This window comes from Vombatus ursinus, unplaced genomic scaffold (assembly GCF_900497805.2).
Source record: "Vombatus ursinus unplaced genomic scaffold, bare-nosed wombat genome assembly UNPS02004577.1, whole genome shotgun sequence".
Lineage (NCBI taxonomy): Eukaryota > Metazoa > Chordata > Mammalia > Diprotodontia > Vombatidae > Vombatus > Vombatus ursinus.
In genome coordinates this window covers 126188-151079 of record NW_020944355.1, presented here as the reverse complement: position 1 = coordinate 151079, position 24892 = coordinate 126188, and the positions used below count along the sequence as shown (strand labels likewise).

The 24892-nt window shown below is 47.5% G+C and overlaps 1 protein-coding gene across 2 annotated transcripts in view; it reads left to right on the top strand.

Annotated features, from left to right (window-relative positions):
* Positions 1-722: 722 nt before the first annotated feature.
* The window catches only part of SRPX2 (sushi repeat containing protein X-linked 2), a 32757-nt gene continuing 8587 nt past the window's right edge, over positions 723-24892 (top strand). Inside the window, exons 1-9 of one of the 2 annotated variants that reach the window (XM_027838189.1) lie at positions 723-911; positions 2838-2932; positions 10779-10859; positions 17451-17642; positions 20953-21129; positions 21436-21562; positions 21721-21842; positions 23047-23226; positions 23804-23937. In XM_027838189.1, the coding sequence (XP_027693990.1) occupies positions 2851-2932; positions 10779-10859; positions 17451-17642; positions 20953-21129; positions 21436-21562; positions 21721-21842; positions 23047-23226; positions 23804-23937 (1095 nt within the window). In that variant the 5' untranslated portion in view covers positions 723-911; positions 2838-2850. Of the gene's footprint in view, positions 912-2727; positions 2933-10778; positions 10860-17450; positions 17643-20952; positions 21130-21435; positions 21563-21720; positions 21843-23046; positions 23227-23803; positions 23938-24892 lie in introns of both variants that reach the window. The other variant, XM_027838182.1, reaches the window with a different exon arrangement.

The window sequence follows — 24892 nt, the reverse complement described above, 5'->3', positions numbered from 1 at the left end:
TTGTTGTCCCCATTTTACAGATGGGAAAACTGAGACACAGAGATGTTAAATGACTTGCCTAGGCTCATACAGTTAAGTAAATATCTGAGGCCAGATTTTGGAGTCAGGTCTTCCTGACTCCACGTCCATCACTCTATGTATACTATCTAGCTGCCAACCCGAATTAAGGTAGGAAACATTGGCTAGGGGCTTGTGAACCATGGTTTTGAATAACGCTGACCCAAAGAGTACTTGAGAGCAGCTTTTAGGGGGTCTGGTTGGGGGAAGGAGGGTTGCAGGCTTCACATATATTGTCCAGCTCAATAAATAACCAAATCCTCCTCAGAACTGCCTTCTCTCCCCTCTTCCTGTTAAAGGAGATGTCACTGTTCTTCATTCAAGGAGCACATGTGTTTACAAGGAAATCTTATCTGGTAGCCAGAGTCTAGAAGAGTTAAGTGGTTGGTGAGGTAGTTTGTACCAGTGTCTGCCCCTTGACCCCAAGGTCGGTGGTCTAGGAACCCTGTCGGGGGGTGGCAGAAGTTGGCCAAACTGTTCCCTTTCTCAAAAGCATTCTTAGTTCCCGAGTCAGAAGAGCCTCACACCTTCAAGCTCGTCTCTCGGGGCTCCTTAACAAGCCACAGTCATTACTATCGTCATAGGCTGAAGGCCAGTGACCGTCATTCCTCCCCTTGGCCTTCAGCCCTCGTGTCTCTTTGTCTCCACCTCTCTGTTCTCCTCCTTTGCGGGGGAGAACAACTATAGCTTTGGGGACAGTATAGCTTTAAGAGAACTTCTGGCAGATGCAGCTAGGCTAACATCTGGACAGTGTTCACAGTCTAGGACCGGGAGCTGCTGCCTTTAGGAATGTTAAAAGTAAAGTAAAAGTTTCCCCTGAAGAAGGAAGCAAGAAAAGAAAGACCCCAGGCTCGGTAAGGTCTGCCCTGTCTTCTCCTGTGCCCAATCCCCCTTGATTCACTGGCTGGAGGGAAAGAGGGAAGGAAGAGGCAGTTGGACTGGACCTCGGTTCGCTGTAGGTTCTAAGCCTCAGCTCCCTGGGGCGAGCAGCCTGCTCTCCCCACCTTCCGAGGGGCAGGGGGATGGAAACCCAGGGAGAACTTTGATCTGCAAAAGGCTGGGGCGGGAGAGGGAGGGGGCCAAGAGGGGAGGAGCTTTGAAAGAGAAAGCAACTGCCTTATAACAAAGAAAGTGGATCAGATCTGGGGCTCAGGGCAGAGGATGCCCGAGTCTGACCTCACAAGCAATCTAACTAGGGGCTGTCCTGGGACCTCTCTCTCTATCTCTGTCTCTGTCTCTCTTCTTCTATCTCTCTGTCTGTCTCTCTGTTTCTGTCTTTCTCCTCTCTCTGTCTGTCTCTGTGTCTGTCTGTCTCTGTCTCTCTTTCCCTCTCTGTCTCTATCTCTCTGTGTCTCTCTCTGTCTCTCTCCCTCTCTCTCTGTCTCTGTGTCTCTTTCTGTCTCTATCTTTGTCTGTCTGTCTCTCTCCCTACTTTGATCTCTTCCTTTCTAACTTCTATTTATTTCCTTCCATTCTCTATCCTCCCCTTTCCCCTCAATTCTTTCCATCTCTCTCCCCTTTTCTATTCTTCTCTCCTTGCTCTTCCTGTCCTACCCCTTTTCTGTCTGGTCTGATTCCCTGTCTCTCTCTCTCTTTGTATAAAATGGAAGGAGACAGACAGACAGACAGACAAAGACACAGAGACAGTCAGAGACAGGGAGACAGAGGCTTCAGGAACAGCTTCCATAGTAAGCACGGAGGGTGGATGGGTTTCCAGGCCAGGAAGTGGGACACAATAGAAGGAGCCATGGGTTTAGAGTCAAAGGGACCACGTTCCAATCGATCTTTGCCATTTCTTACTTGTGTGCTCTGAGGTGAGATGCTTAAGCTCTCTAGGACTCAGTTTTCTAACCTGTAAAATGGGGAGGGGGGTGTTCTAGATGACCCTTGAGGTCCCTTCCACCTCTAATCTGATGGCCTCATCATTTCTCTGGTGCCAGGGCTGTTTGCTGCCTTGAGGGGGTAGGGACATTTGGGGGACCTTGTCAGGGGTAGCACTGTCAAAGCCACAGTCCTCTATTCTTTTAAATTTCCTCTGGTGTTCACAAAGCACATCCCGGCAGCAGGAAGGCAGAGAGAAGGAAGAAGCAGCAGCTACGACCTGCTCACTTATTTATTCCTCGTACATTTGCACGGCTCTTCTCTAGGGCAACCTCGATTTGTGGCCTGGCCTGCCAGGACACCTGGGTTGGCAGAAAACCCCAAAGCTGGGGCTAGAGCCAGGACAGCAGCCACTCCAGGGATGGAGGAAGAAGCTTTAGAGCAGCCTCTCATCACACACTGCTTGTTAGGAAATACTGATCTCATAGACAGAGCCTGGGACTGGGTCATGCATGCCCCTTCTGTCTCTGGCTTTCATCTGGACATGGGACTTGGGCTTGGCCTTCTTCCAGGCTCTGGGACTCAGTTTACCCATCTAGAGCACACACCTAGTGATATTAGCACCCTCTCTCACCAGAAGATGAGATCCTGAAGATCCATGAGTTGGAGACAGGAAGGGTGCTGACAATACCCCAGCAGAAACCTGTCACCCACTCAGGCAAGGGACATTTCCTAAGTCCAGATCTCCCATTGTACTAGGTATTGGGAGCAAAGTGAGAAAGTGGAGTAAAGAGCAGCTAGTCGGTGCCATCCCTGAGGAGAAGGGGCTCTCTCTCTTTTTTCTCACAGAGTTTCCATTGAAACCTCTCCTGGTACTTTGAAGTTAGTCACTATTGGGCCTGAAAGTCACCTGTGCCCAGTACTCTGGGCCACAGCCCAATAACTCCTGCCTCTCAAAGGTCCACACCAAGGATGCCCCTGCAGCTGGCCCTGATGGGAGCTCCCTTCCTACTGATATTCCTGAGCCAAGTCGTGACCCCCACATGGTATGGAGGTGAGTTGTAGAAGCTGGTGATCCCTTTGGCTATTATTGTGATGATGCTAATGCTGATGATGTTAGGAAGGACAGAGAACAGAAAAAGAGAAGAGAAGGTGGGTTTAAACCATGAGAGAAATGTAGATTAAATGCAGATGTATGAGGTTTGGTGCAGTGGAGAGAACGCTAGATTTGAAGCCAGAGACTCAGAGTTCAAATCCAACTTCTGCCACTTATTAGCTGTGTGACCTTGGATAAGTCACTTTATGTCATTGGGCCTCAGTTCTCTCATCTGAAAAATGAGGGGATCAGATATCCTATGAAGAACTATTCTTTTTTCTTAAATAATTTATTTATTTTTAGTTTTCAACATTCACTTCCATAGGATTTTGAGTTTTAAATTTTCTCCCCCTCCCTCTCCTCCCCCCTCCCCAAGACGGCATGTAATTTGCTATAGGCTCTACTTACACATTTGTATTAAGCATATTTTCACATTAATCATGATGTACAGAAGAATTAGAACCAATGGGAGGAACCACGAGAAAGAAGAAATAAAACAAAACAACAACAAAAAAAGGAGAGCAAATAGTATGCTTCCATCTGCATTCAGACTCCATGGTTTTTTTTCCGGATGTGGATAGCATTTTCTGTCATGAATCTTTTGGAAATGTCTTAGATCGTGTGCATTGCTGAGAAGACCTAAGTCTATCAAAGTTAGTCATGGCACAAGGTGGCTGTTACTGTGTACAACATTCTCCTGGTTCTGCTCACTTCACTCAGCATCAGTCCATAAAAGTCTTTCCAGATTTTTCTGAAGTCTGCCTGCTCACCATTTCTTATGGAACAATAGTATTCCATTACATTCATATACCACAACTTGTTCAGTCATTCCTCCATTGATGGGCATCCCCTCCACTTCCAATTCTTTGCCACCACAAAAAGAGCTGCTATAAATATTTTTGTACATGTGGGTCCTTTTCCCATTTTTATGATCTCTTTGGGATACAGCCCTAGAAGTGCTATTGCTGGGGGGCAGCTAGGTGGCATAGTGAATAGAGCTCTGGCCTTGGAGTCAGGAGGACCTGAGCTCAAATCCAGCCTCAGACACTTAACACTTACTAGCTGTGTGACCCTGGGCAAGTCACTTAACCCCAATCGCCTCACCAAAAAAGCAAAAAAAAAAAAAAAGTGCTATTGCTGGGTCAAAAGGTATGTACAATTTTATAGCCCTTTGGGCATAGTTCCAAATTGCTCTCCAGAATGGTTGGATCAGTTCATAACTCCACCAACAATGCATTAGTGTTCCAATTTTCCCACATCTTCTCCAATATTTATCATTTTCCTGTTTTGTCATGTTAGCCAATCTGATAGGTGTGATGTGGTACCTTAGAGTCATTTTGATTTGCATATGCAGAATTATTCTTGACAATAAGAGTAGTTCAATGGGAAATAGAAGACTGAGGCAAACTGTGGAATGTGTGTCTTTGAAAATAAAACAATTCTATATGAAGGCTGAGGGTTGACCTAGATGACCTCCAAAGCCCTTTGAACTTAAGAATTCCTTAGTCTCTCACTTCTCTCTATCCAGAAAGAGAGAAAGACCTCTTCTAAAATGAATTTTCTGCATTCTAGCCAAACTGGCCCGATCTCAGCTCTCTACTTCCAGCCCCATGCTGCCTATGCTTAGACTGTGCCCAAGGTTAAGATGCTCTCTGTAGATAGAGAAATTAGATAGATAGATAGATAGATAGATAGATAGATAGATAGATAGATAGATAGATAGATAGATGGATGGATAGTTAGAGTGACTGAGTGAGTGAGCATTTAGTTAACATTCACTATGTGCCAGGCACTGTGCTAAGCACATAAATATAAGCAAAAGGGAAGATAGTCTCTGCCCTCAACAAGCTTACATTCTGACAAGAGAAGATAAGACAGAACAGAGACCTGAAAAGTGCAGGGTGGGGAGGAGAAGGAGGTACTGGAGAGGTAGAGCTGGGCGGGGAGGTGGAGTGCACATGGCTGTCCTGGGCATTTCCTCCAAAGGAAGGTTCTGGGTAGAAACTCACCAATCAGAGGAGGGGGCCACAGGGTGAGAAGGCTGCAGGGTCATGGGGGAGAAGTCAGGAGAGCTGCTCCTTGTCTGCCTGTCAGCATCTTGAGCTTCCTTGCAGACTCACTCAGCTCACGGGCCATTTCCTAGGGAAGGAAGGCCCCTATATGCTTGCTTCTGCCTCCTCAGACTATCACACATCTACTTATGTCCTCCAACAACCATGGACTGGCAACTCTGGAGGGCAGGGACTCTTTCTATTTGTGTCTGCCTTCCTATCCCTCACACCAAAGCTAATTAAGTAAACGCTTGAGGGATTGGACCACACTGATGCCCTTCATGCTACCCAGTGTAGACAACAGTATTGCTGAGGCTACATCCCTCATTTGAAGGAGCTGGAAAGAAGGTAGGGAGAGCTCTCCCAGGATAAACCAGAATCACTCTTTCCCTATTGCTCTCTATTTGACTGTCCCTATGACCCTCTTAAAGACTTCTTTATTTCTCACATTGAGTTCAGAGGGAACAGTCGGATGGAGGGGGGCCTAATTCCCTTTCCTCTGAAGAGGTGACACCACCCTGACCACATAGCTCATTTCTCCACAGGAACCCCTCCACCTTTGTAATGAAAGATCCTCTCTGAACCCCATCAGAAGGGGATGGTGATGCCTGGGTTCCTGGAGGCTCCCCAACCTTCCTATCTGGAGGCTGAAGAAGAAGCTGCCTGCCAGACAGGAGAAGGGATGGAAGGAAGGAGGGGTCTTGGGGAAGAAGGCTAATGAGATGGGCAGACCGAGGCTTTGGATGGGGCCCAGCCAGCATAGGCCACACTCTCAAAGTACTCTGTGGCTTGCAAATTCTGCCCTTGTGAGGGTTGGGGCTAGGGGGAGGGGGAGGAGGGGGTACAGGAGAAGGAGCTGGGCCTAAGTGATGAACCCAGGAGAACAGCCAGAGAAGAGTCAATAACAAACTGCTCCCCTGCAGCGGATCCAGCAGCCCCGCCACTGCCCAAGCCTGCACACATGCTAAACTTTTCCACATGCCCTTAGCTTCTGGTGGAGGTCTTTGGCAGGAGTCTCTATTTGTCTGGGACAGCTGCATCCAGTGCTCAAACAAATATGCAAACTGCTTCCCCTCCCTCGCTTAACCTGGCTCTGGCTAGGGGGTGCCAGGGGAAGGTGGGCCTTTAGCCTGCTTAACAGCCTGTGCTCTGCCATACTCAGGCCTGCCCTAGAGATGATACGGGATCATAGAATTAGGGCTGGAAGGGACCTTCAAAGCCATTAAGTCCAATCCTCTCATTTTATGGAGGAGGAAACTGAGGTCCAGTGAGGGCAAAGTTATTTGTCCAAGGTCACCCAGGCAATCTGTGACAGAATCAGGATTCGAACCAACAACCTCTGTCTACAAGTAGAGATAATAATACCTCTACAAGCTGCTTTACAGGGCTGCTGAGACAGTTACAGAGATTCCATAGGTCCAGTGCTTTGCCAGCCTTATAGGCAGTGACACTGTGAAAAGAATGGGCCCTGGGGTCACAGGAGCTAGATTCAAATCCCAGCTCGTGCTCATCCACTCTCTACCTGTGGGACTTTGAGCAAGTGACTGCCCCTCTCTAGGTGGTTTCAGGCTCCTCAGCTGTAAAAGAAGGGGGGATTGACGGCCTCTGGGGTTATTTTCCAGCTCTCCAGCTCCCCTCCCAAGCATAGTCTTTGCTTGGAGCTCCTGGGGAAGTCTGAGACTTCAAGCAAATCATTCATGGTAGCCACACCCTTGTGTGGCCTGGGGTGGGGAGGGGGGGAGGCTACTTATCTGCTTGCCAAGTCCCAGGCCAGAGAAGGGCTGGGTGAGGAGAACCCAGCCCTCTAGGCCTCATCCGGATTTCATTTCAAATTTCTATCTACCTCCATTAACTGTAAAGTCCAAAAGCTGTCTTTTTTCCCCAGGTTAGACTTGTTGGAGAGAGGCTAGGAAAAGCAGCAAGCCTGGGCCCCCTCCCCTCTCCTCCTCACCCCACCCCCTAGCTCAGGGAAGCCTGTCATGATTTATTGTGTTGTCCTCTCGGCCTCCCCACAGGTCCGGGTAATTCTGGAATGATGTAAAGTACTTGCTGACCTTTGATCCCAGATAACTGACTACAAGGAGGTTGGAGATTCAGGCCCTCCTTGGCCATGTTCACAAAGCCACTCATCCTCCCTCTTTCTTCCTTTTCCTTCCTTTTCTATCACCTTCATTTCGGGGAGCCTGGACTGGGGGGCCAGGCCTCACTTTGGCCAAGTGAACCAGGGCTCTACCTCCCTGTGGGGAGTTCCTTCACAATGGGATGGAGGAGGCAGGGCTTAGGGCCTCACCAACATCTGGCCTTTTGTTTGCCAGGAACAGAGCTGAGCGCATTAAAGGCTAATCCCCAAACCGAACTGCAGGCTGGGCTCTTGGGTGGAGGCCAATGGCATGTGGGATGTGGGAAGGGGAGGAGCCAGGTGAAAGGGGGAAAGGGGGAAACAGGAGGACGAGCTAAAAGGGGGGAGGGGAAGGAGAAAAAAATGAGAAAAAGGGCTGGGGGAGACAGAGAGACAGAGAGGCCAAGGGAAATTAAAAGTGAGGATGGGATTTCACAATGCAGGCTTTCAGTTTGGTTCATTCGCTTGTTTTCCAAGTTGGACCGGTTTGCCCCCCCCCTGCCTGGGACTTGGGGAACTGGAGCAGCTTCATGACTGGACCCTGAGCTCCACCCTGGAGCACAGGGGGGCCCAGCTGTCCCCTACAGGAAAGCCAGAGTGAGGCACAGCCTTGTTTACACAGGCCTGTGGTTCTCCCTTCAAGAAGGCTCCATCCACTCCTTGAGGCCAGCCCCGGGTCTGGAAAAATTGCCTCTCTTGGAAGCAGGGAATTCTTTTCTGACCCTTCACTGGCCAGCTGCCCAATTCCTAAGCCAGAAGGGGTGGGGCCTGGGGAGTAGGGGCTGGAAGGCAGGCTTCCTGGAACTCTGCTCAGGAAACAACCAAGTTGTTTCCCAATTAACACTAATTCAAGACCTATTTCCTGCAACTAACCTAGCAGTCTAGAGAAACCTACTGTTTAGTCTGCTTGAAAGCAGCTGGGCTGGTTTCCATTGTGGCCTGTGCCACCCAAAGGGATGGAGGGTGGCACAGCTCATCCTACCAGTCACCGACATTTGCCCCATAAGAACAATAGGTAGCATTACACACGCCCTAAGGTCTGCCAAGCACTTCCAGTAGGATCATATTTTATCTTCATAACACCCCTGGGACACGGATGCTATTCTTCCCCCAACCTTACAGAAGGAGAGAGAAAAGCAAGCAGAGGTAAAGTGACTTGCCCAGGGTCACACAGCTGGTGCCTGAGGCCAGGTTTGAAATCCAGGCTGTACCAGGCTCCCTAGGCAGGGGTGGGGAACCTGAGGCTTTGGGGCCACACATGGCCCTCTTTGACTGAATCCAAACTTCACAGTGAAGAAGGAAGAGCCTTCCTAGGATAGGGCCCCCCTGGCTTACTTCACCCCTGACTCACACTCAAAGGTTGGGCCCCTTCAAGTGGGCCCTTATTAGTTCAGGTTTGATATTGGACCATATGAGGTACTCATAGGTCATTAAACAGTTAACAAAAGGAGGCTTACTTATCCATAATATAGAAAGCACAGTCAACAAGGATACAGCAGCATTTGATGCTACTTCTACTCACCTCCTTATAGAAGTAGATATGGTCAACAGGGACCCAGACTCCTTGTGGGAAGGCCTTTTTATGCCTTTTGGTGACTAGGAAACCAAGTTGATATCAACACAAAAAAAAAGGAAGGGGGGGAAGAAGACATGGGGATCAATATGGTCTGGGACAGCTTTGTGACCTTTTAGGGAAAACTAGCCTAATTTATATTTGGGGGCACCCTGCTAGATACTGGTCCTATAACATTGTCCCCCAGGAGACAACTACACCAAGTTTAAGGTACTCCATGAATTCATACTCCTAAAACTATCATTATTATAGTACCCAAGCCCACACTAGTATGTTTACCTTGGAATAATCTGCCAGAGGATACAATCAGCTCAAAGCAAAGGCTTTTGCTGAAATGGTATAGTAAGAAGTAAACAAATGCAATGAGGGGCAATTCATACCTCCAGTGCTGCAGGGTCAATAATGTGCTCACACCGTTCCTCCCAATCTTGGTCTCAAAGTCTCTGTTGAACGTTACTTAGCTATACAGTACTCCACCGGGATAATGGGAAGTGCAGATGTTGCTCTATTCCCAAGTCCTATTGATTCTACTGTCACAGCAGGCCCTCATCATGTCACATCTGGACTATTATAATAGCTTGTAGATGGTGTCCCTGCCTCAAGCCTCCCCACGCTCCAGCCAACTAAACTCCACTCCACTAAACTTTCGAAGTGATCCTCCTAAAGCACAAATCTGAACAGGACAGTAAACTCCAGTGGCTCCTGTTAAATAACATTTTCTGGCTTTTAAAGCCCTTCATAATTGGGCTCCTTCCTACCTTTCCAGTCTTCTTATATCTTATATACTGACAAGTTCTCTATGATCCAATGACGCTGACCTCCTTACTGTTGCTGTCTCCCAACACTGCCTTTTTACTGGCTGTCCCTCATGCCTGGAATACTCTGCTTCCTTACTTTTACCTCCTGGCTTCCCTGGCTTTCTTCAAGTCTCAGAAAAATTCCACTTCCTACCAAAAAAAAAAAAAAAAGCCTTTCCCAATCCCCCTGAATGTTAATGCCTTCCTTTTGAGGTTAACTCCAATTTATCCTACATGTCTTGTTTGTACATAGCCGTTTGCATGTTGTCTTAGACTGTGAGCTCCTTGAGGGCAAGGCCTGTTTTTGCCTCTCTTTGTATCCCTACATCTTAACACAGTGCCTGGCCCACAGCAGGTGCTTAATAAATCCTTGTTGACTTGACTCAGGGATGCTACTTCACTGATGGCCATAGTCATTGTGGCTTCTAGCTTCAGGCTCAGCTGATGTCCTAGCCTAACTGGAACCCCTATCCTAGGACGGGCAGAAATCCTGGCTCGAGGACCTGCCATCTTCCAAGCAGAATCCCAGCTCTGGGCTCCCAACGCTCCACTCTTCTTGCTGACTCATCCACCTCTGAACTCTGCCATGTGTTTCTGCTTCGCTATGCCATTGCTTAGTGTGTGCTGGGGTGAGGGGAGGAAAATCCCTTCCCCCTCCATTTGCCCCACTCTCCCAGAAGCACTCCTAAAAGCTCTCTCTCCAGCTTGTTCCTAGCAGGGCTGGCACCTCCATTGTGTTGCCCTGTCACTATTTCGTGGCCCTTTCATATGCAAACTGACAACAGGTTCCTTTTGCTAGCGTTCATGAAGCCATCACCCTCTCCTCACCGTCTGAGCTCCGCCCCCCAAGCTGGCTACTGGTGCCAACTTGCAACAACCAGGAAATGATAGCAATGGCTGAACCCTCTCCACATGACCATGTGCTGGTCCAAGCAGTCACAGGCTGAGCTGCTCACTGCCCACAGCTGCCACTTTGCAGGACAGGACAGTTGCAGGAACAAGTCCTTCACAGTGCCATCATGCCCCGCCCCAGGCCAGTTTTATTACCAGGGAAGCAGTTCACAGCTGATGTGTGTGTGTGTGCCAGTGGTGGTAGTCTTACAACCTTCTAGGACCGAACTTTCCCCACAGAATACCCAGCCTGCCCAGCTCCTCACCTGTGGGTGGTCATATTCTAGAAAGAAACCACTTGGAAGGTGCAAAGGGTAGGGAGGGCCTACCTGAGAAGTTCTGATCTCATGCTGCTTTCTTCTCTTCCTTCCAGGCTCAGGTTACTATCCTGATGACAGCTACAATGAAGTGTCGGTTGAAATGCCCCCCCAGGTCCCTGCTCTGGACTACCGAGGTAATTTCAGCTCAGGGCCAGCCTGGGCCCTATGAGGGCAAGGACCATGGATCACACTTCTTTGTATCCCCCTGACTCCCAATAGGATAATGGCCAGACACATAATATAAACACCTTGGATATTGAATGAATGAATGAACCAAAGTTCGAAAGGGAGAATGAGCAAGGAGTATGAAGGAGGAGACCAGTCTGGCTGTTGCTGAAGGATCACACTCAGGAGTAGTGCGAGATAAGGTTGGAGAGGGAGGCTGGAGTCAGATCACAACAGGCCTGGTGAGCCTTTAGAGGGGCTATCTGCCCTGAGGGGAAAGTGGGGCTGGGTTACTCCTAAACTCTCTTTGAATCAAGCTTCCCTCCCAGGGAGAAGAATTTGGCCTTGACGCTGCAGGCAATTCTAGATTCTTGAGTACGACTGGCAGGAAAAGACTGGTGTGATCTGGCATCAGTGGTGACATTGGGAAGAAAGATTGATTGGGGTGAATCTGAGAAACAGCAGGACAGTAACAAACTCTGGGACCTCCCAAGGGCCAAATGGGCTGTTCTTCATCATCATTGCCCTGGCTTCTTGGTAGCACCTTGCCACCTTCCTCCTTGTCCTTGGGGCTCAAAGGCGATCATGTCTCCAGAGTGCTTTGCCAACCTTAGAGTACCATCTGCATCCATGTGAGCTGCTCTGATGATAACAAGTATTTATCAAGCAATGTGCCAGGAACCGTGCCCTTGGCACACCAAAGGTTTTCCTAGCCCCAGAACCATTTCTTTGATAGCTCCTTTAACCCCTCTTTTTCTTGTTCCCACCGGTTCCTAACTTGAGAGTCCAAGCACTCCCCTGAGGGAAGGGCTCAGCCAGAGATCTCCTATTCTTTCTCCCCCAGAGATCCCCCACTTCCTGCAGCTCCCACTATCACCTTCCTCTATGGAAATGCTGCCCAGGTCTCTATCTCCAATCCCCCCCAACTTCTCTCCCGATTTACAGTCATACATCTTCAACTGCCTCCACTTGGGGACCCCACTGACCCCTCCAAAGCAACACATCCAAAACAGAAATCACTGTCCTCTTCATTTCTCTTTCTGTTAATGGGTCCTCCAAATCCCTAGTCAACAGGGCTTGAAAGCTTGCCCTTCTTCAGTACGTCCAAGGAGCCACTAGGTCCTATTGCTTCTTCCCGCCCAGTGGCTCTTGCCTTCCTGCTCGGTCCCTGCCTTTCCAATCCCATTGTCACCATCCGAGTATAATGTCATGAATACAGCAAGACTCTTCTAGCTAGTCTCCCGGCCCCATCCTGATCCTTCCTACACACCTGATTAATCATCTTGAACCATCATTTTCATCATCATATGGCTTCCTCCACTCAAAAATGTTTCCCACTCAAGTCCCTACGCCTAGCCCGCAACTGGCCCCGATCTACTTTCCCAAACTTGTCTGTCATCACCCAGCAGCAGCCAGGCTAGCTTCCTCACTGTGTTCTGCCTGAGTGGCCTGCGTGCCCCTTTTCACTCTGCTTAGCTACACGTTCCCGTCCTCTGATTCAAGGCCCACGGCCACCATGAAGCCTTGCTTGGCCAGCAGAGGCCCCCTTGACTGCTGCTTCCTCTGAGCTCCCCCAGCACTTGGTGTCTATGCTCCTCACTGGGCACGTAGCGGCCCCTGACTTCTTTTGCTAGCCAGCTTTTTCCTGTGCCTCACTGCTCCCCAACTATATTATTAGGCAAGGCACTGTAATGGCTTCACAGGGCAGTGAGATAACCACAGTCCTGGATTGGGAGTTAGGACATCTGGGTTTAAATTTTAGGCTTGCCACCTGTGTGAGCAGGAATAAGTCACTTCCTCTCTCTGGGCTTCTATTCCCTCATCTGTCAAATGAGGGGGTTAGACTAGATGGCTTTGGAGCTCTCAAGCTAAAATTCTCTTAGAACTGGACGTGAAGTCCCCAAAGCCTAGGTTTGGATCGTGCCTCCGACCCTTACTAACCATGTGACCCTGGGCAAGTCCCTTTACCTCGGAGCCTTCGAGATTTGCCATCTGTGCCATGGGAATCACAACAGCCACAGCACCTGCTTCCTTTCCATGGCTGTTGGGAGGCCCGTATGACAGAATGTGTGTCTGAACTTGAAAACTGTGCCTTTGTATCAGTTATTCTCGTTATTTCTCTAAGAACAGGGCCCAAGACTCCTATTTCCCTGAGGTCCCTGAGGCACCTGGAACTCCATAGGGAAGCCGTTTCGAGTTTGTGGCTTGCCTGATTTGAGCGGTTGGGTAATAGGAGACATCCGACGATGTCCAGCACCTTCAAGGAGTTAGGAATGATGATCTCCACCTACCTAAGTGGCCCCCTGGACTGAACTTCCAGCAGAAATGGGTAGCTGACCACGTATGGGACTTCGTAGTCCACAAAACACACTCCACTATAGCCTGAAGCTAACGATGTACCCAGAACATGCCCTGAGGGCCTAACTCTATCTTAAGGCCTGGGGATCTTAGTGTCTAGCCCTTTCCCCCAGGCAGAAAGGGGTGAAGGCAGGGGTGTTCTGGTAAATGTTTAGCAATGACTTGGGGGTGGGAGTGGAGGGAGTGATGTACCCTAGACAGCTTTTAAGCTTAATCTTCGTTATTCTCTCTACCACTTTTTAAAGTCAAAACAATCGATAAAACAATAAATCAAGCCCTGACTTGTAGCATTTACTAATTTCAGAGGTGTAAATGCTCACACTGAAAATTTAACAATCAGCTCTGGCCAGGTCTAGTGGGCTCCAGCATACCCCTAAGTAGGGACACGTTACATAGGTGAGCTAATGTGTATGACCTGAAAGATACAGACAGACCTGTGTGTGAGTGAAGATGGCGATGGTGACATAGGTATTGTAAGCATTCAGAGGACCATGGGATGAGCACTGGGAGGGCTCTGGTCCAATCCCTTAGTGACATAAGATGAGAAAACTGAAGGCTGAAAAGGCAAAGTGATTTGCTCAAGGTCACACAGGTGGTAGGTAGGTGACTGAGCAGCCACTAGGACTCATTTATTATTAGGCAGCTAGGTAGGGCAGTGGAGAGGACCTTGCTCTCAGAGTCAGGAAGACCTGAGTTCAAATCCAATCTCGGACATTTAACTAGTTGTGTGGCCCTGGGCAAGTCACCCGCTGCCTCAGTTTCCTAATCTGTAAAATGGGGATAATAATAGCACCTACTCCCGAGGGTTGTGAGGATAAAATGAGATAATGTTTGTAAAGCACTTCGTAAACCTTGAAGTGCTAGTGATTATTGTTATTATCCCCATCTGGCTGATGGGAAAACTGGAACTCTCTGAGACTGGAGGACTTCCCCAGGACTTAAATCCAGCATCCTCTGGCATTTGACCCTAACTATGACATAGAATCAACAAATGGTTTTCTGCAAGAGTTTGTGAAACTGACTTCTGGGGTAAGGGGAACATTTTTAAAATAGATTTTCATCCATTGCAGTGGACGATGATACTGTCCGGATGAAAAGTCATAGGGGATTTGCCTTCTCACCAACTCCTCACAGGCCCCTAACGGGACCTGGTTTTAACAGGCATTGATTTTAACCTTGTAATCTCTTTATCCCCAGTCACACTTATGGCGGTTTTTGCAATACAACGATTCTGCCACTAGATGGGGTCAGTATGCCACACTCATAGGTAGAGGAACAACTTTGGTTTAGTTGGCCAGAGGTTCCAGAAGGGTGGCTTAACAATCACCCTAATTCATGTTCTAATCCTCTTGTATTCAGCAAAATGTGGAATATTCGAATTTGCAAAAAAAAAAAAATCCCCTAAACTGTGATTGATGTTTTTTCTCCCCCAACACAGGGAACCCTGGACAAGGGTAATCTCTCTAAAGCACCTTCTACGACTTAGTAATTGAGTCCTGGGCAGTTGTCTGAGGCTCCGAAAAGTGCAATGACTTGCCCAGTGAGTGTCAGAAGCAGAGTTTGAACCAAGGTCACTATTCACTGCTCCACACTGCCTCTCAATTCTGAATATCACTTTCAGAACTGACTTTTCTATGGCAGAGATTTAATAAAAGGAAAAAAAAAAATTTCCAGAACATGCCCTGTGGGTCAGTCCATGCACAGATAGTCCAATCTCCCATACTTTTTAATATGGTTGGTCAAAAGCTCCCCGAGGTTTCATGCAGTCAGGTGAGAATCAGCATCAAAGCTTCCTGACGGGCTGCTTATCTCTCAGGGCCAGCTGGGTTTTCTCTTTCTAGTCACTGACTAGGCTGGTGGAGCTAATCACTCAGGAGGCCTTGCTTAGCCTTAGGGCAATACGGGCGTCCCCTTTGCCTCCTCCCCTATCCTACCTGAGTGATAATGGACCTGTAATCTCATCTCTCCCAACTTCCAATTCCTCATCTGTCAAATGGGGATAATTAGGCCTGGAGTATACATCTCAGAGAGTTATTATGAGGCTCAAATGAAATCATGTCTGCAGTGAAGCACTTTGCACCCCTTAATATGCTACTGAAATGGCAGTAATTATGATTCTGCAGGCCCTCACTCTCAGAAACCTGGCTTCCCTCCCCTACAAAGCTGTTTTTCTCCAGTCAGAAGGTGGTTCTTTTGCACTTTGCTATTTTCAGTTTCCCATCAAATATTTAGTTTCCTCAGCTGGAGCTGAGCAGATCTTGATATTCGCGTAATCCTTGCTTGCTTGAATGAATGAATAAAACATTGATTAAGCACCTACTATGTGCAGAGCACTATGCTAAGTGCTGGGGATTCCAAAAGAGAAGTCAGACAGTTGGTACTCTCAAGGAAGGAGCTCCCACTCTAGGAGGAGGTTTCAACTACAAGGCCAATGGAAAGGTCCCACAGGCCTTGGTGTGCAGCAATGACTTCATCAGTGTCACTCCCTCTGATAAAATCCTATCAGTTTCTGTTGTTGAGTCAAGGACTTTGGCGAAAGAACTTTCTTTTCTTTTCAAGGACTGCAAGAGGTTAGGCAGAGAATGGAAGGATGGGTGGGAGGTACAGGGAGAAAACATTGTTTGCAAGGGCACTGTCCATTTAAATCCACCTAAATCCAGCTCAGCATCCACATTTTGTTTTGTAGTTTCCCTGGATGGTGTTTGAAAAATGGTCAAAATATGGCTGCTACGTTTATCCTCCATTTCTAAAAATCAAGCCATTCTGCCTTCATTAGATTATTGCCACCAAGTGCATAGGCAGCGATATATGCTGGTATACAGCCTTTACAGACACTGGCTGTGCAGTCAGGTTGGGTGATTTATCTGGTGCCCTGCCTTAAAAGTGGCTCAAATTATTCTTAAAGTTCTCTCCCCCTCCCCCCCCATCTTATTTTTTAAGATAGTAAGATATTCTGGTAGAATTCTACTGATAGCAAAAACCTAAGCTATCCCGAACTGTTAGGAGAAAACCAAATAAAAGTCTCTGAAATGCAGGTTTGGCCCTATAAACAGGAATTTTTAAAAATTTAACCATTTTAGACTAAAATTCATTACACAATAAGCAGGAAACTGAGGAAAATTTTCAGTCAGTTTCTCTGATGAAGTCTCATTTCTCAAATATATAGGGAACTGAGTCAAATATAAACATGACAGCCAATCCCCAATTGATAAATGGTCAAAGGATATGAACAGGCAGTTTTCAGAGGAAGAAATCAAAGCTATCAATAATCACATGAAAAAATGCTCTAAATCATTAATAATTAAGGAAATGAAATTTTCGTTGAGGTACCACTTCATACTCATCAGATTGGCTAATATGACAGAAAAGGAAAATGATAAATGTTGGAGGGAATGGGGGAAAATTGGGACACAAATGCCCTCTTGGTGGAGTTGTGAACTGATCCAACCATTCTGGAGAACACAACTGCTAGGATGGTATCCCAAAGAGATCAAAGAAAAAGGAAAAGGACCTACATGTACAAAAATATATACAGTAGCCCTTTTTGTTGTGGCAAAGAATTGGAAATTGAGAGGATGCCCATCCACTGGGGAATGGCTGAACAAGTTGTAGCATAAGATTGTCGTGGAATACTGTTGTGCTATAAGAAATGAGGAGTAGGATACTTTCAAGAAAAATTTGGAAAGACTTATATGAACTGATGCAGAGTGAAATGAGCAGAACCAGAGAACACTGGACACAGTAAGAGTAATACTGTACAATGACCAACTGTGAATGACTTAGCTATTCTCAGCAAGACAACGATCTGCCACAACTCCAAAGAATCGTGATGAAAAACGTTATCCACTTCCAGAGAGAACTGATGGGCTCTGAAGCATATTTTTTCCCTATCTTTATTTTCCTTGCTTTTTTCCAAAACATAGCTAATGCAGAAATAAGTTTTGCATGACTTCATATGTATAATAGGTATTGTATTTCTTGATTTCTCAACGCATAGGAGAGGGGGGAGAGGGAGGGAAAGAATCTGTAATAGAAAATAAAATAAAATTCAAAAACAAATAAAATAAAACGCAGCACAGACACATGTGGTTACAAGGGGGTTTGAGATAGCTGAGCCCAGAGTGTCTCTGTGGGGCAGCCTGGGGCACATGCCTGGCCCTGATCCACTCTCCCTTCCCTCACCTTACTTTCTATTTCTCTAGTGCCCCGTTGGTGCTATACATTGAACATCCAAGATGGAGAAGCCACTTGCTACTCCCCAAGGGGGGGTAACTATCGCAGCAGCTTGGGCACCCGGTGTGAGCTGTCCTGTGACCGGGGCTATCGACTGATTGGCCGGAGGTCTGTGAACTGCCTGCCAAGCCGGCGCTGGTCTGGAACGGCCTACTGCAGACGTAAGTGAATGTGTATGCCCCGTGCCCACCCTGGGTGTGAAAGAGATGCAGACCGAGACAAGCAGCATGGGAGGGTCCAAGCCTGACTATGGATGCCCTAGAATCCCTGAGCAAACCAGCCCACCCCTTTACTCTCCCACTGGATACTGCTGGGGCTCCCTGAGTGGCAGCCCAGGGGTCTGAAGCCCATGGGAAGCCAGCCTGCCTTGCAGATCAGAAAGCAGCAGAGTCTGGGGCTCTCTGGGACTCTCCTCACACAAGCAGGGGCAAGTAACCTCCCCTTCCCCGTAACGCTTGAGGTTTGCTGATTGCTGCCAAACTACTCACGCTGCACCCAAGGAAGAAACTGGAGGGGGTGGCAGGAGGCATCAGAGAAAGGCAGCCTCATGCCTACGGCATACAAAGGGTGTCACCCCCATTTGAAATCAGCTTCTTCCCTCCAGCCCCTCCCATCCCTGGCTCCAGCCAGAGCATAGGAAGACCTGAGTTCAAATCCAGCCTCAGATACTTAATAGTTCTGTGACCCTGTGCAAGTCACTTAACCTCTGTTTACCTCAGTTCCTCAGTGGGTAAAAGAGGAATAGTAACTGTGCCTGCCTTCCAGGGTTTGTTGTGAGGATCAAATGAGATATAACTTCTAAAGCACTGAGCACAGGGCCTAGGACATAGTAGGTATTTAATCAAAGGCCCAGTCCTTCCTTATGGCCTAGTTGCCCCCTCCAAATCCCTTTCCAGCATCCAGTCAGCCCTACCTACTAAGCACCAGAATATTTATGACCATAATAAGCTCCCTGAGGGCAGGGACTGCAGAGACATGTTTGCAGCTGGGTCCCCAGTACTTCAAGGAGGTGTCAGAGTATTCCCGGTTTCCTGTGACTCCTCACTGACTTGGGCAGATGATCTTTGAGAGATTCCATGAGCCCACAGCTAGCCTGGGTCCAAACGTCCCTGCGCTTCCTTAGGCTGGCCCTTGGCAAACAGGTACACAGTCAACCTCCAGGCCCTGCCTTGGCTAGTGCTGCCAGAGCTTCTGCTCAGTTGGCACACCCTCAGAGAACCCAGAGCCACGTCCATGCCACAAAGAGGCATCGAGTGAGGTAGGAGGATACATATCTCCCAAATGGTTCTCAAGGAACTTCCAGTGTAACAGGTGGGCTCCAAAAAACCCTCTCTGGAAGTGCTCCTCCCACCTGTCTGCCTAATCCTGCTTAGTCTCCTCGGCTGGATGTGCTTCCAGGTCCCATTGACTAACCATGGGTGCCTCTGACGCTCTGTCCTGGGCCGTCTTTTCTTCTCTCTCTGTAACAGAGATTGGCAAACTTTTCTGTGCAAAGGAACAGATGGTAAATATTTGAAGCTTTGTGAGTTGAGACAAAATCAAGGATAACATGTAGGTAAAAAGAGAAAACAAATTTCCACAAATTTTCTTGCTGACAAAATTCAAAATATAATAATCATAAGTGAGTGTGATTTTAGGGTAATATAGGTCTACTAATGAGGAAAATGGAATCCTTTTTGGAGGGGATAACATTTTGCTTAATTGGGGTTCAAAGTTAGTGTTCTCTATCACCAAAATCAATTACAAAGGTCTATCCGCAAAGGTGCATCTCTAATGAGATTTGTTGTATTTCATGTTTGCAAATGTTTATCCACATAGATAGATACTGCCAAATACTGATATCAGTGCACAAGCATATGATTTTAACTGAACATATTCATCACTTGGAAGGCATTTCTAGAATTCTATTTGATTCTTCTCTTGAGATTCGCCTTTCAGCATGTCATCACATTATCAATGAATCACTTCCAGGTGCAGATTAGGTGGAAGCTCCTCAACTGCACAGTTAAATAGATTTTAAAGTATGGAAATTTCTTGTACACTTACATCAAGATCTGAAAAATGCTACTAGAATTGTGTCTTCAAAATATAGCCCCTGCAAATTTGGGTAGGGACGGAGCTCTTACTTCCTGACAACTTTATTTGTTGACATTATTTGTAATTCAAACAATGTTAGTTGTTGTTGGATTGACTTTACCATACTATAAGTTTTGCATACAAGTGCTATTTTGCCTTTTAATTTTAGGTTGAATTCCTTAAGAAACATTATCAAGTTAACAGCAAAAGTTCATTTCCAAAACCATTCAGTGCTCAATAATAGATAGTTAGAGGGTGGTTTTTCTCGAGCCACAAAATTTCGATCTTGACCTTGAGCTCAAAAAATCGTGATAAAACTTTTGTTTCTTTCTCTTCCTGTTTTGACATGATGGGTATACATCACAGCACAGCAATCCACATGGCACTCAAAAGCCTCGAGTGCTAACTGTGCCCCTTCAAGTCACAGTGAAGCTGTGACAGCGCCAGCTAGCCACACAGGGTCTCTGTTGCAACCACCCAGCTCTGCCACTGTCGCCCAAAAGCAGCTACAGACAAAATGCAAACAAATGGTCATTGCTATGTTCCGATAAATCTTTCTTTATGACACTGAAATTTGAATTTTATATAATTTTCATGTGTCATAAAATAGTATTATTTCGATTTTTTTCAATCATTTTAAAATGTAAAAAGCATTCTTAGTTTATGAGATGTCCAAGGATAAGCAGAAGGCCGCATTTGGCCCCTGGGGCCTCAGTTTAGCAGCCCCTGTTCCATACTATTCACTTGGTGAATCATCGGCTTCCATGGGATCAACTCCCAATTCTCCGCAGAGCCAGCTCTCTATCCAGACCTAACGTCTCTGCTGAGGGCCAGTCTCACATCATTCTCACACTGTATGGCCCATGGATTTATCGCCAAAACATAGCTCATGATCTGGCCTCCTCGGTGTTTCTGATCAAGAGCATCCATCTCCCCAAATCCATGCCCTTTCCCTGGCTGTCCCCCCTGCCTGGAATGCTCTCCTTCCTCACCCCCACTTCTGGCTTCCATCTGCACGAGGCCTTTCCTAGTTCCTGCCCCCACTCTCAGCTCCAGGGGCCTCCTCAGTCATCTTCCATTTATGCCCTATTTATCTTGGATGTCCACAGTTGTTTTCATGTCTCCTCTAACATAATGTGAATTCCTTAAAGGCAGGGACCGTATTTTTGCCTTGCTTTGTACTCCCCAACTTCAGCACTCTGCCTGACACACAGTAAGCACTTCGTGAATACTTCCCAACTGACTAACGGAAGATTCCGTGAAGCAGGTGGCGAGGCTGCTGGTATCTGTTTCCTGATGTGGCTGATGGTGCCTCTAGTTGCCTCATTATCTCTCCCAGTGCTGGGCCCCTGAGCACTGCCACTGCTCACAGAAGCCCCCTTGGCTCTCTTGTAGAGGTGAGATGTCCTGTGCTGCCCCTGATCACCAGTGGTACCTACAGCTGCACAAATGGCATCCTGCTGGATTCCCGCTGTGACTACAGCTGTGCCAGTGGCTACCACTTGGAAGGCGACCGCAGCCGAATCTGCATGGAAGATGGACGGTGGAGTGGAGGCGAGCCTGTATGCGTAGGTAAGGTCCAGTCCCCACACAGTTGTCCTGCCACCCGCTGCTGCCTTGACTTGATCTGTCCATTTATGAATGCCCACTCCAGTAGGAGTCTCTGTCAACTGTGTAGTAAGCACCCTAGTACTTATATAGCCTATTTAAGGGCTACTATTGCTTCTCCCCACCCCCCCTTCATCCCCACCCTGGGCTAGGCTTCTTCCTGAGATATCTTTGGGCTTCTTTCCCCTTATATCCATCCAAGGGAGTAGATTTGCCTCCGAGGAATGAGAGGGGACTCAGGAGCTGTCATCTGATTTCTAACCTTGACAGACATAGATCCCCCCAAGATCCGCTGTCCCCACTCCCGTGAGAAGATGGCTGAACCTGAGAAGCTGACTGCCAGGGTGTACTGGGACCCACCTGTGGTGAAAGACTCTGCAGATGGCACCATCACCAGGTGGGTACCAAATAGTATCTTTCTTCCCACAGCAGCTACTTCTCCCAGGCTCACTTTCACAAAGAATACACAGACCATGGCCAGAGGGAGGCTGAGTTCCCTGACCCTAATCCCATAGTGCCTGCTCCCTAATGATTATTCTGCTCTGTTCTATCCAGGGTGACTCTGCGGGGACCTGAGCCAGGCTCTCGGTTTCCCGAAGGAGAACATGTAATTCGGTACACTGCCTATGACCGGGCCTACAATCGGGCTAGCTGCAAGTTCATCGTCAAGGTGCAAGGTCAGAAAGGATGCACAAACTCCCCTGACACTTCCCTTCTGTTTCTGTTTTGCTAGACCAGGCACACATGTACAAGGAGAGACAATGTAGGCCAACAGAAAGGGCAGCTGAATTTGGAGTCAGAGGAACTAGGGTTGAATCCTGGCTATCAATTACCACCTAGGTGAGGCTGAGCTAGTCACTACCTCTCTGGGCCTCAGTTTTCTCATGTGAATTCTCTTCCTACTCTAAATCTATGACTGTACAATCTTACACCCTCGTACATCTGTGTTGTGGAAGGGGACTACCAATCTGGAGATGCTTGTTTCAGAGATTAAAAGGCCATTTATATGCACATGATTCAGCTACCTTGCCTCCCAAGTCTAGACCCCATGAGCCCCAGGCCACTGCCTGGACATGGATGATCTCACATAGTTACCGATCCAGTCCTCCATGATGGCTTCAGAAAGGCCACATTGGGGCAGACCCGGGGCTGTCCAGCCCTAGCCTCTGTAGAGACATGTTGTAGAAGTCCAAGAGTCTTCTCAGAGATCAGGGATGCATACCTGAGTTATCCCAGTCTAAAGACTGTGGGATCACTCTGTTCACTGCCTACTACTTCTCCCTGGTGCTTCCAAGATGTCTGCCCTGGGGCTTTCTTGAGGAAACTCTCAGACACAGAGCTTGAAGGCTACACGTGTCTTTGGTTCATTTCTGGTCACGCTGGGAGGTCACCCTGCCCTGAAGCTGACTTCGCTGCTGGTCCCCTTTCCTGTTGCCCTCAGGCTTCTGGCTGACTTTTTACGTGGTTTAGGGGTAGAAGTCACTGTGGTTTCTCACTGTCTTTCTTGGTCATTATCAAGGCTAGTTGGTACTTTGGGGTTTAGCTGGAATAGGTACGGAGAAGGTACATACACATTCTGCCTCCATTCAGGCAGTCATCTTGACAGGAAGCTCTCTCCTTTCCTACCATCAAGGCCAACTCAAGCCCCACATTTTCGCAGAATGTTTCCCCAACTACTCCAGTCCTGTCCTCTGAATTCCTACAACCTGCCATTGATTTATATACAATCTTCAATTTTTTTTCCTGTTTTGTTTTTGCATTTACAGATTCCATTCTGGGTACACCATGGTCTCTCACCTTGGAAGACCCAGCATGGACACTGTCAGGGCCTTCCTTTGCTAGAAGAGATCCTACAGCTTGACTTGAGTTCTTCTTCCACAGTGAGACGCTGCCCTACTTTGAAGCCACCTCAGCATGGCTACCTCACCTGCACCTCGGCAGGGGACAACTATGGGGCCATATGTGAATATCAATGTGATGGGGGCTATGAGCGCCAGGGGACCTCCTCCCGAGTCTGCCAGTCTAGCCGACAGTGGTCAGGATCCCAGCCCATCTGTACCCGTGAGTGAGAAAGGAGGGAAAAGAGAATTGTCATGTGGATTGGGTTGCCTCACCTCCAAAGGTCATCCCCTGACCTCAGAGCTGTAACTAGCAATTTCTACAGCCCACAGAAGGGGAGAAGACAGTAGGAGCACCTAAGGTATGGTACTAGAGGGGAGAGAAATGTGTCTAAGAAAAGAGAGGAAAGACCCTCAGGAAAAGGCCTCTGCTGCCACAGCAGGGGCAAGGCAAACAAAGACTGAAGCACAGCCAGGATAATACTGTTGGTGCCCATTCAATGAAAATGTTCTACTCTGGGTAAAAGCCTCATCAGCCTCACTCTATTGATATCTCTGCCCTGATCTAAGAGTTCAGTGATTAGAGGGTAGTGGGAGGGCAAGATTTGAGATGTCTCTTAGACAGGCCCTGGGTACTCAACAGAAGGAGAGGGTACCTTCAGGTACTTTTCCAGGGGGTAGGGAAGCAGCTTCCAATCAGGTTTGAAGGAAGGAGTCTAGAACCCAAGAATACATTCATTGAATCATTTGGGAGGAAAGGCAGAAGCAGTGTCCTGAATGGCCACCTTCTTCTACTCTAGCCATGAAGATTAATGTCAATGTCAACTCAGCTGCAGCCCTCCTGGATCAGTTCTATGAGAAACGGCGGCTCCTCATTGTCTCCTCTCCTGACCCTTCCAATCGCTACTACAAAATGCAGATCTCCATGTTACAGGTGAGTGCCTTCCCCATTCTTCATCCTCCTTAAGTTACCCAGCAACCTGCATTCATTCCCTCATGTCTCATCTCTCCTTCTTACCAACAATCCATAATAACTGTGAGTTTCACTCATTTTTTTCATTCCTTTTTATCCTGCACCTAAAATCCTCAGGCCCCAATTCAGTTTACAGCCAATCACTTTTGCTAAAGACAAAATTGCAACATAGAAAACGTTGATAACGCAGATTAAACTGAGAAGGATGTGGTGTACATTTTTTTCCTGGCAAGTTGTTAAACTTTTGCCAACATACCACTGCTTAAAGTGATATATAAATGGTAGTTGTCCTTCTTGTTATTATTCTAATGCGTATTGGGAGCCTATGTTAGTGGCTAGAAAGCTGTCCTCATTCACAGTCAGGAAGCCCTGGGATCAAGTCCTACCTTGGATACAGATTGGCTGTATGACTCTAGACAAGTCATTTATCTTCTCTGGGGTCTAGGCAACTCTCTAAGACTTGAAGTTGCTCAGCATGTACTGATCTGCATTATTAAAGAGAAGTCACAGCTCTAATCTAAAACAAGGAAAAAAGATGCTTGTCCTAGTGAGATAGTAAAGCCGCTAGGCTGCAGATGCCCCTTTCTAAAGGGGGCATAGAACAAAATGCCTTCCCTCCAAAGCAATGGGAATTGGTACCAGAGTGGTCTGAGAGCATCAGAAATAGCATCATAGGATCTGCAACCTTAGAGGTCACCAAGGTCAACCCCTTCATTTTACACTGAAGAAATGGAAGCAAACGGTGATTAAGTTACTTGCCCAAGGACACATAGCAAGTAAGTACAGTATCAGAGAGCCAAGATTTCAATTCAGGCCTCTGACTTCAAATCAAGCATCTCTTCCACTGCCCCAAATACTTGTGTGAATACCGTCAGGGAAAACAAGAACAATGTGGAACAATTCCAGGGAAGGGTGT